Source organism: Brassica napus, chromosome A2, assembly GCF_020379485.1.
Source record: "Brassica napus cultivar Da-Ae chromosome A2, Da-Ae, whole genome shotgun sequence".
Lineage (NCBI taxonomy): Eukaryota > Viridiplantae > Streptophyta > Magnoliopsida > Brassicales > Brassicaceae > Brassica > Brassica napus.
This window is the reverse complement of record NC_063435.1, coordinates 16,383,238-16,397,474: the sequence shown is the minus strand read 5'-3', so window position 1 is coordinate 16,397,474 and position 14,237 is coordinate 16,383,238. Positions and strand designations below refer to the sequence as shown.

Genomic DNA, 14,237 nt, shown 5'->3' with positions numbered 1-14,237 from the left:
GGTGGGCCAGTTTGGCCTTTATTAAAAATTAAAGTCTAATTCTCTCTTTTTACTTTGTCCCACATTGGATGTTTAGAAAACCTACTTCCCTTCCCTTCTCCTATATAAGAAACTCCATCCTTTCTCTTTATTCTCATCAAGTCAAAGTATTTCTTTGCGTGTGACGAGTTGTTGTTGAATTATTCGACGACCAGTCACTAGTGAATTTTCCGGTGGGATCTCCGGGTGAGCTTCCGGCGAGATTTCTGGACGAGCTTCCGGTGAGATTTCTAGACGAGCTTCCGGTGGGTTTTCTAGTAAGTTTGTTGCCTCCTTATTTCTAGTTATAGAAATATTTTAAGAAAGTTTCTAATTTAGGAAATAAGTTATATTAGGAAAGTTTCTATTTTAGGAAAGTTGCCATTTTAGGAAAGTTGCTATTTTAGGAAAGTTTCTATTTTAGGAGAGGTTTTATTTTAGGAAAGTTTCCATTTTAGGAAACTTATTTCCAGAGAAGCTGAGCTTAAGTCGTTGATTCTCGTGTTGCAGTTGACCTCAGCTGACCGCATCTTTCGTTGTTCATTTCAGCCTGTGGCTAAGGTGAGGGCTATCCCATTAAATCCCGAGCTAGTTTAGTACTACTATTATGGAAAGTTTAGTTTCGAAACATGATCCGTCTCTGTGAATTGAGTCTGTTTGAGAGTCTTGTTTGTTTATTATTACTATTGATTGTTAAACCGGAAATAGGATAATAGAGGATTCAACGGTTGACTGAATTGAATGAATTAAGAACTGTTATTTATATATGTATATACATAAGTCTGTTATGAGATTGCGGGGCACAAAGATGTTGTGCTAACGGCGCATTGTGTGGAGATTGCGGGACACAGAGACGTTTGTGTTAGCGGCGCATTGTATGGAGATTGCGGGGCATATAGACGTCTATGCTAGCGGCGCATTGTATGAGGGATTGCGGGGTACAAAGACGTTTGTACTAGCGGCGCATAGGTGATTGCGGGGTACAAGGATGGACTCTTGTACTAGCGGCGCATAGAGTTATATATTTATATCCGTATAAGGAGAATGCAGGGTGTGTGATCTAGTTATGTACTATCAGCGCATTTGATGTTTTATGTGGTGTATTAGACACTGTGTTTGTTTCATGCTAGAGCTAGGCCTACATAGTCGTAGTGCTATGTACTGAGTCAGTGGTTTGTGGTTTAGCATCCCATACCTCACGGAGTAACTCCCTTGTTACTCACCCCTCTTTCTTCCCCCTTTCAGGTGAGACCGACGAGCAGGAGTGATTACTATCGGATTGGTGCTTTGGGAGTTTTATCTCTTTAAGTTTCAGACTTGCGGTTTTTATGATTTTATCGATATTTTCAGGTTTTATTATATTATCTGGATTTACGACTTTGGAGTTGACTTTAGAGAAGTAATAAATGGAGATTTCGGACTTTATATTTATTTATTTTATTTTGGAAAATACGGGTGTTACAGCTGTGTTAGGTTTTTCTTTTACTGTTTAAAAAGTGTCTTTGTTGATTTCATGTTGTTCCTTGTTTCTTTTTGTCATTATGAATATATTCAATAGAGTGTGCGACTTTCAAATTTATCACAAGTGTTCTTTTTTTTCTTCTTTTTTTTTTGCTAAAATTGTCACAAGTGTTCTCTTAGGATCAGAAATAGAAGAAGCTAAAACTAAAAAACAATGGTAGTGGGGGAATAAAGGCTACTTGTCTATCTGAAGAGATATAAAACTAATCAATCTTCTTGCAAAGCTCTCACAAATAGTCAAAAACGTTACTCGGCGGAACAATCCAGAGGCTCTTGTGACAAGGGATAAGTTCTAACCAGTTAAGACTTGCATTAGGCGGATTATACCTGCTTTTATCAAAAAAGTAGGATACACATCGCTTGCGCTTGTCACCAAACCATGGGAAGCAGAGGTTGTTCCTCATCATCAATGGGATATTACTTCTCAACTCAGAGTTATAAGAACTGAAGAAGGTTGTGAAACCATCAAGCTCATTACTAGTCACCTCCTCCCATTGCAAAGAGCCTAGTTTAAACACTAGTGGCTTCTCCTTACTGCATGCAAACATGAGAAAGAGCTCTCCTTTTCTCTCTGCCAAGAAAGTTTCTCTCTTGTCCCATTCACCTCGTAGTTGATGATACACATATGCATCTTGATGACGAAACCATGTCCGGGAAGATGGGTGAAAGGAATACAAGTAGCCTCCTCCTATGGTAAAGCAATAAAATTGTTCATTCAGTAGACAATTTTGCTATGCCTATAAAACGGTAAAACAGTAGGAAAGGCCTCGGTGGTCCACTCAGTTGCTCCAGGATGGCATGTGCTGATAACTATCCTTCTCTCTTGAACTGATGTAACGAAGTCTAACGCTACCAAAACACAGTTATCCGATGTTGGAGGACTAGAGAACGCGACTGCCTGCAATGGCAACGAAAATGTGCAAACGCTCTATTTGCCTCTGCCATTCTATGAGTTTCTTCCTTTTTGAGAACTTAGGCAAGCTTACGAGCTCTCGAGAAAACGGGTTGAAGAAAAACATGTCCTTGGAGCTAGAAGTGTACATAAGTAATTATGTAACACACGGCTAATTCAGCCAGCTCTTGCAGATGCAAAGTGAACAATTTCGATCGTACCGGATCACGTAGTTCAAACAAACTGCAACGATTATCAAAGCACATAAGCCAAGGATGCTTTTCCTCTAGTAGAAATTAAGTGCAGCTTCACACCATGACTTGCAAACAGCTGATGCACATATGTTGTCTTTTAAGACAAGACGAGACATTATTACTTCCAAGAGAATTGATGGAAGATTTAAGATACTCGTATTTATTGCCTCTTCCTCACTCTTAGATTTAGTTCTACAAAACAACAATCATATGAATCAGCCTCAAAGAAGCAAAAGTGAATGCTGTTATGTGTCATTGGTCAAACCTCACACTGACACAAAAAGAAAAACAAAGAATACAATTTCCTAGAGAAAGATGGTAAAAACATATTCCAATGAACTTGTCAAATCCACTACAACTGAATATTATAGGCTGTAGAACTGCTTGAGAATGACGAACCTTTTACTGGCGACGGTGGTTGAAGATGGAGACGGTGACGCCATGGCCAGAACGGAGGTGGCGGCAATGGTGGATGACTAATGGGAATCTATAACTCTAGGGTTCTTTGCGTCTCATCTTATTCATTAACTAGTATTGAGCCCATGCTATGCATGGAAATATTTTTGCATACAAATAAAACCAATCTTTTACATTTTTACCAAATTTTAATTATATACAACTAAAAACAAAATCTATAATTTAATTTTGATTTATCAGTAAATATGCATATATATAAGAAAAATTAACACACTTTTCATTAATTAAACACAATCATACTATATAAAATAAAGTTAGATTTGTTTAAATATTTTTACATTAATTTTAATTAGCTTGTCTGATATAAATATTAGTTTGAATCTTTCCTGTTTTACTTCTTTATGTTTTTTGCTTTCAATATAATTTTTGAACTTTTGACCTGCAATTTATGTTTCTTTGGCTAATTACATTTAGTAATTTATTCAGTATCTCCATTTACAGACAAACTAATATTATAAACTCACAGCAGATATAACTAAACATGTAAGAAGAGTAAATACTTTATTGACGTAATAATTTGAAAACATAGTAAAATAATTATACATACAAATAGATAGTCACACATTATACTGAATAACACACGAACAAATGAAAGAGAAGCATTATAGGAGATAACAAATACCTATAGATTAGTTCAAACTGTAGCTGTTCAAAACTTTAGATGTTCAAAACAAATAACACGAAGAGGAAGCAAGCGTTGTAGCTCCAGTTTATCCCTCTCAGTCAAAGAAAAGTAAATTTTGATCTCTTTTTCTTCTGCAGTTCTGCTCCTAAAGAAGGAGTTTAGGCTTTTATTTTGTTTTTGATCGATTAGGTGTTTGTTTACCCGATAGATATAAGAGTATTAAAAAGTATATGATCGTGGATAAAAAAGGATCATGGGTATTGGGTAGTGTAGTGGGTTTTTGATAAACTGTTATACGGTTCCTTTTTTTATTTTTTCTAAATTATTATTTGTTTTAATTGATTAATTTTAAATTTTGTAAACATTTATTACGTGGCAGGATATGATTCGTCGAGTGACTTGTGCTTTAGTATATAAGTGATGTGCGGATAATTATTTATTTCGCTATAAACTCGGGCTTTAAAAGTTATTTTAAAACTAAAAGTGATTGTTACCTTTAATGAATCTTATATATGTATAACCTATTATAGAATTAACATTAACATAAATTTATGTAAACAACGACAAGGAACAAATGCATTCCCGAACATTCTTTAAAAAAATCACCATTCATAAAGAATAATTTTTCCTTCTCATTCCATACCTTTCTTTTTTTTTGTAGACAAAAGAACAAATTAATTCCTTATTAAATATGGGATGGAACAACCATTCTTTTTCATTCCTGTAATTCAATTCTTCTACGTTTATTTTCTATTCGTTCCTCTTGTTTCCAGAATAATCACCAGTCGAATGAAGAATTTTATGTATGTTGTATCCTTATCTGAAAATAAAAATTTTATTCATAAAATTACAAAATTTAAAATAGAAAATGCATAATTAAATAATAATCATTTAAAAATAAAATTTTGTAATCAAATTAAAATTATAATTTTGAATACTTTATTACTAGGTATTCTGTCTGCACATGCGGGCATAGTGTTGTTATAGATATTTATCTTTTTATAAATATTAAATCAAAACCAACATAATAAATTATTAATTATATTTTTAAAAAGATAAATCAAAAATTAAACTTTATATTTTATATTTTATAATAAAAAATATTATTTCAGATAAAAACACAACATATTTAAGAATTATCTTATGTTTTAGAAATATATTTTATTTTTGAGAATTTTATTATATTTACTTATAGTCATCAGATATAACATATAAATAAAATATTATTAATATATATTCATTACTTTTTATCAAAATATATATATGTTTATTGTTGTGTTAAATTTTAAAGACATTCACATATATTTTAGAAAATATATTTATTTGTTTGATTAGCATTTCATTATAAATTGTTTTATATGTAACTATAAACTTTATAATAAAATATTATTTTCAGATAACAACAGAATATATCTAAAAATTATCTTATGTTTTAAAACATGTTTTAATAAAATATTATTTTCAGATAACAACAGAATATATCTAGCAATTATCTATTGTGTTTTGTAAAATAATATGTGGAAGCTTAAACCTAAATATAAATGTGAAATATTTGTAACTATTTTTGGTCATACTTTTTTAACAAAAAAAAAATTATCTATTAAAAAGGAAAGTCAATTACCTATAAAACAATAAGAGTACTTTTAAAATTTTCTTTTAATTAGGGTTTTCAAAAAGTCATATTATTTATTTAAAAGTTAGTTTTTATTCATGTTTTTTTCTAAATAATTTATTGTACTTGTAGGATTTTACAATTCGTTTTTGTTTAACATTTTTTCTTAAAAGTTAATATTTATCTTTTATAATTCTCTATCTTTAGTATCTCTTAAAACAAACATTATAATAAATAATGATAATAATAAGACTATATTAAATAAATTTTTTTTTTTTTAAATCGTCTTATTATTTTAGTATATATATTTTTGATTATGAGAAAGTTGAACACATATCACATTTTCAAATATATAACTAACATTGTTACAGTCATGTAAATTAGCAACTTTGAAAAACCAAGTTTTTTATAAAAAATACTAAAAATAATAACACTATTAAATAATATTTATAATTAATATGTGGAAGCTTAAACCTAAATATAAATGTGAAATATTTGTAACTATTTTTAGTCATACTTTTTTAACAAACAAAATTATCTATTAAAAAGGAAAGTCAATTACCTATAAGACAATAAGAGTACTTTTAAAATTTTCTTTTAATTAGGGTTTTCAAAAAGTCATATTATTTATTTAAAAGTTAGTTTTTATTCATTTTTTTCTAAATAATTTATTGTACTTCTAGGATTTTACAAGGGCAATTGTCAATAATAGCACCTTTTGAAGTTTATGTCTCAAAAATAGCACTAGAAAGAGAAAGTCACAAAAATGACATTCATTAAAGGGTAAAATATCCCTAATACCATTGGTTTAAAATTAAATAACAAACAAAAATAAATAAATAAAAATAAAAAAAAAATGAAAAATGAAAAAATGAAAAAAATAAATTTTTTTTATAGTTTCAGATTATATGTTTTCAGATTCGAAATTTTTATAATTTTTTTTGAAATTTTTTTTTAAAATTTTTTTTTATTTTTTTTTCAAATTTTCTTTTTATAATTTAAAAATACTTTTTGAAACTGTTTTTAAAATTTTTATTTTTTATTTTAGTATTTATTTTTTTATAAAATTTTAAACCCTAATTCCAAAACCCCACCCCTTAACTCTAAACCCTAAGGTTTGGATTAATTAACCTAAGGGGTATAAGTGTATATTACCTCTTTAGTGAAACCTATTTTTGTGACTTTTAGCCTTGAGTGCTACTTTGGGAACAAAAACTTGATTTGGTGCTATTCTAGGCTTTTTCTCATTTTACAATTCGTTTTTGTTTAACATTTTTTCTTAAAAGTTAATATTTATCTTTTATAATTCTCTATCTTTAGTATCTCTTAAAACAAACATTATAATAAATAATGATAATAATAAAACTATATTAAATAATTTTTTTTTAAATCGTCTTATTATTTTAGTATATATATTTTTGATTATGAGAAAGTTGAACACATATCACATTTTCAAATATATAACTAACATTGTTATAGTATGTAAATTAGCAACTTTGAAAAACCAAGTTTTTTATAAAAAATACTAAAACTAATAACACTATTAAATAATATTTATAATTAAGTTTTAAGAAAAAAAAATTTCATTATTTTAGTGTATATATATTTGATTATGAGATAGTTTAAATATATAATTGTCATGTGTCCCGATCATTTTAATTAACAATTTTGAAGAACCAAGTTTAATATAATATTTTATAATTATATTTTCATTAAAATCTTAGAAAAATAAAATTATATTAAATAAATTATTTTAAAATATTGTTTTAGGTTTTTGAAAAAAGAAAAATTCTAAAATAATTACTACTAAATATCTTTTAAAAAATATTTTTATTATTAAATAATTTTTAAAAGTAGTTTTTATCAGAATTCGTCTTTATTATCTTATTATATATGTTTTAATTATTATATATTTAAACACATGTCACAATATTATAAGGAAAATTATCATCAAATAGTCTTTTGCAATTATCTTTTGATTAGGATATAAAAAAGGAAAATTACTATTAAATAATATTTTAATAACTTTTTAATAAATTTTTTTTTATTAATATCTTAATATATATATTTTTAATAATGAGATAGATTAACACATGTCACATTTTTAAAATATAAAATTATCATGTGTCGCTATCTTGTTAATTAACAATTTTGAAGAACCAAGCTTTTAGAAAACGAAAATTCTATTAAATAAATGGTTTTCAAAATTTTTTTTAGGATTTTGTAAAAAGACAATTTCTAAAATAATACTGCTAAATATTCAAACAAAAATTACTTTAAATAATTTTTAAAAGTAGTTTGTATCAAAATTCGTTTTTATTATCTTATTATATATATGTTTAATCATTATATATTTAAACACATATCAAAATATTATAAGAAAAATTATTATTCCCTCTGTTCCTAAATATAAGATGTTTAGGAAGAAATACATATATTAAGAAAACTATTTTTTGTCTAGAAAATATCATTAAAACTATAAATTAATAGTATTCAACCAAGTATAAAATAGACTATTAAAATATAATTGGGTAAACAGTTTTTAATAAAGTAAAAGTTACCTAAAAAATGAAAACATCTTATATATTGGAACATCAAAATTCTGTAAAACATCGTACTTTTAGGAACAGAGGGAGTATCAAATAGTCTTTTGCAACTATCTTTTGATTAGGATTTTAAAAAGGAAAATTACTATTAAATAATATTTTAATTACTTTTTAATAAATCGTTTTTGTTAATATCTTATTATATATATTTTTAATTATGAGATAGATTATCACATGTCACAATCATAAAATACATAGTTGTCATATTTCGCGATCATGTTAATTAGCAACTTTGAAGAACCAAGCTTTATATAATAAGATATATATATATTAAGTATAAAATTTATATTAAATAATCTGATATAAAAATCTGGTAATTTTTCAGCTATTTATTATACTTTTATCGAATTAGTCCGTCAAAACAGCTTTTACTATCAAACTAAATACCAAAATAAAACAAGTATCCTAAAATCCATAAACACATAAAAACTACAATAAAACAGAATTTAATCCTATTGGCACTTACCACCGATACCAATTATATCAAATAGCTTGTATTTTCAAATACCATTATCTCCAAATCAAAATACAAAGCTTATACCACAAATATAATACAATGCGCGTGTAGCGCGGACACATCCTTAATCATTAAATATAATTAGACAAGTCAAAAGCGAAAGCGGAAAGTCACAACTTAGAAATAAGGAAATCTAAGATAATAATAATAAAAAGGAAAAAAGGAAAGCGCGTAAACGGAAAAGAGGAAATAAAACCTAATATAAATATGAGTATACTTCTCGACCTCTAAACAAGTGATTCAGAGTTCAACTCTTTCTGTTCTCTTTAAACTCTCTCTCTATTCTCGTCCCTAAACAACGAATCCAATTTGGCATTCATAAATCTTTCTTACAATAACAAATCATGGTTTGGTATGGGTACTGCGACGACGAACCCGACACCTTCATCTCCTTCGACCCAGTCTTCACCGACACTCAACATAACCTAAAAAACCCTAACTTCTCCTTTGTCTTCGATTTCGAATTGGTTTACAGGCGAGCCCCCGAACCAAACTCTGATTCAGATTCAGACGAAGACTTATGCAATTTAGAAACTCGAATCCTTCGTCAAACCCACGAGTTCGATAGAGATTGGCTCATCGGTGGCGATAGGGAGCAGATACAAGCCAACGTGTTTCAGATTCTTGAGATGATCCAAGTCCCTTCTTACTCTGACATTGTTTATACGTTAACTTTCAAAATCTTTGATTTAAAGAAGCGCGAGTCCGAGTCTGATTCGCCGGAGATTGAGAGGATACGAGTCGGGATTGATGTTATCGTCCCGAAGTTTCCCGGTGCTAACGATGACGTTTGATATGTAACTTGAGCGATGAGGTGGTTGTTGGGAACGACCAAGGCTGTGTTAGGTTTTTCTTTTACTGTTTAAAAAGTGTCTTTGTTGATTTCATGTTGTTCCTTGTTTCTTTTTGTCATTATGAATATATTCAATAGAATGTGCGACTTTCAAATTTATCACAAGTGTTCTTTTTTTTTTTCTTTTTTTTTTTGCTAAAATTGTCACAAGTGTTCTCTTATTAGGAGCAGAAATAGAAGAAGCTAAAACTAAAAAACAATGGTAGTGGGGAAATAAAGGCTACTTGTCTATCTGAAGAGATAAAACTAATCAATCTTCTTGCAAAGCTCTCACAAATAGTCAAAAACGTTACTCGGCGGAACAATCCAGAGGCTCTTGTGACGAGGGATAAGTTCTAACCAGTTAAGACTTGCATTAGGCGGATTAAACCTGCTTTTATCAAAAAAGTAGGATACACAACGCTTGCGCTTGTCACCAAACCATGGGAAGCAGAGGTTGTTCCTCATCAATGGGATATTACTTCTCAACTCAGAGTTATAAGAACTGAAGAAGGTTGTGAAACCATCAAGCTTAGTACTAGTCACCTCCTCCCATTGCAAAGAGACTAGTTTAAACACTAGTGGCTTCTCCTTACTGCATGCAAACATGAGAAAGAGCTCTCCTTTTCTCTCTGCCGAGAAAATTTCTCTCTTGTCCCATTCACCTCGTAGTTGATGATACACATATGCATCTTGATGACAAACCCATGTCCGGGAAGATGGGTGAAAGGAATACAAGTAGCCTCCTCCTATGGTAAAGCAATAAAATTGTTCATTGAGATAGACAATTTTGCTATGCCTATAAAACGGTTAAACAGTAGGAAAGGCCTCGGTGATCCACTCAGTTGCTCCAGGATGGCATGTGCTGATAACTATCCTTCTCTCTTGAACTGATGTAACAAAGTCTAACGCTACCAACACACAGTTATCCGATGTTGGAGGACTAGAGAACGCGACTGCCTGGAATGGCAACGAGAACTTAGGCAAGCTTACGAGCTCCCGAGAAAACGGGTTGAAGAAAAACATGTCCTTGGAGCTAGAAGTGTACATAAGTAACCAACCGTCTTTTATGTAACACACGGCTAATTCAGCCAGCTTTTGCAGATGCAAAGTGTACAATTTCGATCGTACCGGATCACGTAATTCAAACAAACTGCAACGATTATCAAAGCACAGAAGCCAAGGATGCTTTTCCTCTAGTAGAAAGTGCAGCTTCACACCATGACTTGCAAACAGCTGATGCACATATGTTGTCTTTTAAGACAAGACGAGACATTATTACTTCCAAGAGAATGGATGGAAGATCTAAGATACTCGTATTCATTGCCTCTTCCTCACTCTTAGTTTTAGTTCTACAAAACAACAATCATGAATCAGCCCCAAAAAAGCAAAAGTGAATGCTGTTATGTGTCATTGGTCAAACCTCAAACTGACACAAAAAGAAAAACAAAGAATACAATTGCCTAGAGAAAGATGGTAAAAACATATTCCAATGAACTTGTCAAATCCACTACAACTGAATATTATAGGCTGTAGAACTGCTTGAGAATGACGAACCTTTTACTGGCGACGGTGGTTGAAGATGGAGACGGTGACGCCATGGCCAGAACGGTGATGATGACTAAGAGCATCATTATCCATGATACCCATTAAGGGTCTCTTAACCAATTTTTATTAGTATTTAAGGAGTTTATTAGGCTAAGAGACTTTGTTAAGAAATTTCTACTTTTATATCCTCCATTGCAAGTCTCTAATTTTAGAGTTCTTAAAAAAAATTGTGTATTTCTCTTAACATCAATAATTTTGTAGATGATCTTTTTGTGTTACAAGTTACGTTACAGAAACTGGATTTGGATGGAGAAACAATGTAGTAAAAAAGGAGAAGAAGGTTCTGAAGCATACTAATTGAAATGTTGCCTTAGTTGCATCTCGGTTTCACTTTTCCAAGAAGCGTGAGAGGATTGTCCTCTCATTCTTTTGCTCTTCTCTTTATCTTTGATCGCAGAGCCTCTCTTCTCGGCGTCCGAGTCCGGTAACGGTCGGTCACCACAAACCGGGCATACCATCCCTCTCGCGCTTGTATATGTTTTCGGCACTCCACATTGCAGACACATCCTAAACTCATGAAAAGAAAACACTAATGAAGCTCGGATGTGATAATAGGAAAGAATATGATGAAGAGACTTAATTTATACCTTAAGAGATCTGCAGCTTCTTCTGCATTAGGATTGGTTGCAGTAGATATCCGCTTCTCACCATTCTCTGAAGATGGTGGTGGTTCATCGATATCGTTTCTTACTCTCTCATGGATCCCTACTAGTTGAGGTTTTGCTTCCACGACAACACCTACAAAACCAGCTGAAACAGTCAGTGCTTAACCGAGAAAACCAAACTAGATAGAGACAACAAACTCAGTTCCTGGTTTGCTATTTCACCATACGTATGCTTTAAGGTGTACCCAAACAAGCTACTAAATCAACCTTTCACATCTATTTTCATGTTATCCCTCTATGATCCAGTGAACCTACTAAACATGGGGATGTGAATGGCACTGGTGGGGTACCTTTAGGTTTAGCTTTCTTCTTTTTGCAGGTAAGACGCTTAGCGTGCTCAGCATCTCTAGCTGTAGCTTCTTCATCAGCTTCTATACAGTTGTTTAGAAACTCAGGTGGCCCTGATATCTACACATAGAAGCAACACTATAAGCTTTCTCTGGTAAGACAACCAGTTCACACACTTGAAAATGGGAATCTATAACTCTAGGGTTGTTTGCGTCTCATCTTATTCATTAATGTGCGGACGATTATTTATTTCGCTATAAACTCGGGCTCCAAAAGTTATCTTCTTTTAAAACTAAAAGTGATTGTTTTTTTTTTTTGGTAGGAACTAAAAGTGATCGTTTTTTTTTTTTTTTTTTCCATCAATAAGTTTTTATATTAAAGGAATCGGGCCAAGCCCAGAAAGCATATTACAAAAAAAAAAAAAAAAAAACCCACTAAAAAACCAACCCGGGCTAAAATTCGTTATCCAAATGGGCCCATTACATCCGGCCCAACTTGGGGAAACCCTAAAGTCATCGACTCTTGGAAACGGCCGCCTCGCGTGACGTCCTTTTCGATGCGAGGACACGTGTTTCCATCCTCGACTTCGAGGTTACACGTGTCGCAGGATCGTCTCTCCACCACTGAATCACGTCATCGCCGGCGCTCTAACCTTCGGAACACCGGAACAAACCAGGCGTCTATCGCTCCTCTAGTCATCACCGCCATCATCTTTTGGGTTCTAAAAACGGAGAGAATCAATCGCCGCGGCGAGATCTCATCCGTTGTCACCGTTAACCGCATAACCCAAAGAAAACCGTCGCATGCATCATACCCTTTCCACCAGAGAGCTTTACTCTCCTCCGACGAGAACATAACCGAACAACACATCTAAACCGCAAAATTAAAAGACTAGCGAAATAAAACCCTAATCGTACTAGGGACCGGAAGCCGGCGGCGCAAGGCTGTGGAAGCCTTCACACCCCGGGAACTAGAGCCGACGACGGCGGAACTGAAAAAGCTTCCCCGCCACGGAGACAAGGACCGGCGGCGACGGAACTTTGAAAGCCTCCGTCTCCCGGAGAAAAGGAAACAACTACCGAAGTCTTCACCGCGCCATCCTTCCCGCAGCCGCGTCGTGACTCCAAGACCAAAACCCGCGAACGGTTGATGGCTGACCAGAGTTCCGACAAACGGAAACCGGAGGAGACTAAGAGGAGATAGGACATGCAACTTAATTTAACAGAAAAAAGGTTTCCGGCGGCGGCACGGACGCTCACGCGCCGACCGACCGCCGGATCCCCTTAACAAAGCTTTTCTCTCTTTCTCTCTCTCCCAAAAAAAGTTTTGTAGAACTAAAAGTGATCGTTACCTTTAATGAATATTATATATGTATAAACTATTATAGAATTAACATTACCATAAACCTATGTAATGTAACCATAACATTAGAGAATTTTATGTATGTTGTATCCTTACCCGAAAATAAGTATTTTAATCATAAAATTACAAAATTTAAAATAGAAAATGCATAATTAAATAATAATCAGTTAAAAGTAAAAAATTTGTAATCAAATTAAAATTATAATTTTGAATACTATATTATTGATAATTATTTACTATATTATATTTTAATGAAAATCTTTGTCATATAAATATTTAATGGTGAGTTTTTCTTGAGTTGTAGGTTCACCAACCAATAACAGTTTACCATCTTATATTCATTGTTCTAAAAAAAAAAAAGAAATTTGTTAAATCATAATACGTTTTTTAAATAAAATAAATAAAAAATAGAACTAGCTGTCAAAAAAAAGATTTTTTTTTTAACATTGTTACAAAACCATAAATCCTAAACACTAGACCCTAAATTCTTGGATAAACCCTAAATCCTTGGATAAATTCTAAACTGTTGGGTAAATCCTAAGGTTTAGGGTCTAAAATTTATAGTTTTGTTGACGGCGTTTAGAGTTTAGTGTTTAGGATTTAGTGTTTAGGATTTAGTGTTTAGTGTTTATGATTTAGGATTTACCCCAACAATTTAGGATTTACCCAAGGGGTTAAGGTTTAGTGTTAAAGATTTATGGTTTACTGTTTTGCTGACGGTATTAACAATGTTTAAAAAAATTCCTTCTTTTGGGCAGCAACTACTATTATTTATTATTATTTATTTTTTTAAAACATAATATAGTTCTTATTATAATTTTTATTTTATTTTAAAACATATCTCAAAATAGTCTTTAAAATGATCAAAATAGACTCTTTTAATTTAAATTGAAATATATTTCTTACATTTTTAAGAACTCATTCTACAAAATGGGTAGATCCTTTACTGAAAAGTAAACT

General features: G+C 31.6%; 2 protein-coding genes and 2 pseudogenes across 2 annotated transcripts; 1 reads left to right on the top strand and 3 right to left on the bottom strand.

The window, feature by feature from the left end:
* Positions 1-1,766: 1,766 nt before the first annotated feature.
* Positions 1,767-2,801, bottom strand: LOC125586922 (annotated as a pseudogene).
* Positions 2,802-8,866: 6,065 nt separating this feature from the next.
* LOC106411700 lies at positions 8,867-9,316 on the top strand. The gene has a single exon (XM_048752711.1). The coding sequence runs from the start codon at positions 8,867-8,869 to the stop codon at positions 9,314-9,316; it is 450 nt and encodes a 149-aa protein (XP_048608668.1).
* A 303-nt stretch (positions 9,317-9,619) lies between these two features.
* Positions 9,620-10,698, bottom strand: LOC106411690 (annotated as a pseudogene).
* Positions 10,699-11,061: 363 nt separating this feature from the next.
* LOC106454217 lies at positions 11,062-13,123 on the bottom strand. The gene is made up of 5 exons (XM_048752706.1): positions 12,878-13,123; positions 12,579-12,785; positions 11,918-12,035; positions 11,550-11,700; positions 11,062-11,469 (listed from the first exon to the last, which is right to left on the bottom strand). Exons 1-5 carry the CDS (start codon positions 13,121-13,123, stop codon positions 11,256-11,258), a joined length of 936 nt encoding a protein of 311 aa, XP_048608663.1. The 3' UTR covers positions 11,062-11,255.
* Between the last annotated feature and the right edge of the window lie 1,114 nt (positions 13,124-14,237).

What these genes read in the sequence shown, in the direction of transcription:
- LOC106411700 (XM_048752711.1), top strand. Translation starts at nt 8,867, where the DNA reads ATGGTTTGGTATGGGTACTGCGACGACGAACCCGACACCTTCATCTCC.
- LOC106454217 (XM_048752706.1), bottom strand. Translation starts at nt 13,123, where the DNA reads ATGTCCTATCTCCTCTTAGTCTCCTCCGGTTTCCGTTTGTCGGAACTC. An exon ending in CGTCGGCTCTAGTTCCCGGG is followed by an intron (nt 12,786 to 12,877) that starts GTGTGAAGGCTT and finishes TTTGCGGTTTAG; the next exon opens with ATGTGTTGTTCGGTTATGTT. An exon ending in GAAGAAAGCTAAACCTAAAG is followed by an intron (nt 11,701 to 11,917) that starts GTACCCCACCAG and finishes CTGGTTTTGTAG; the next exon opens with GTGTTGTCGTGGAAGCAAAA.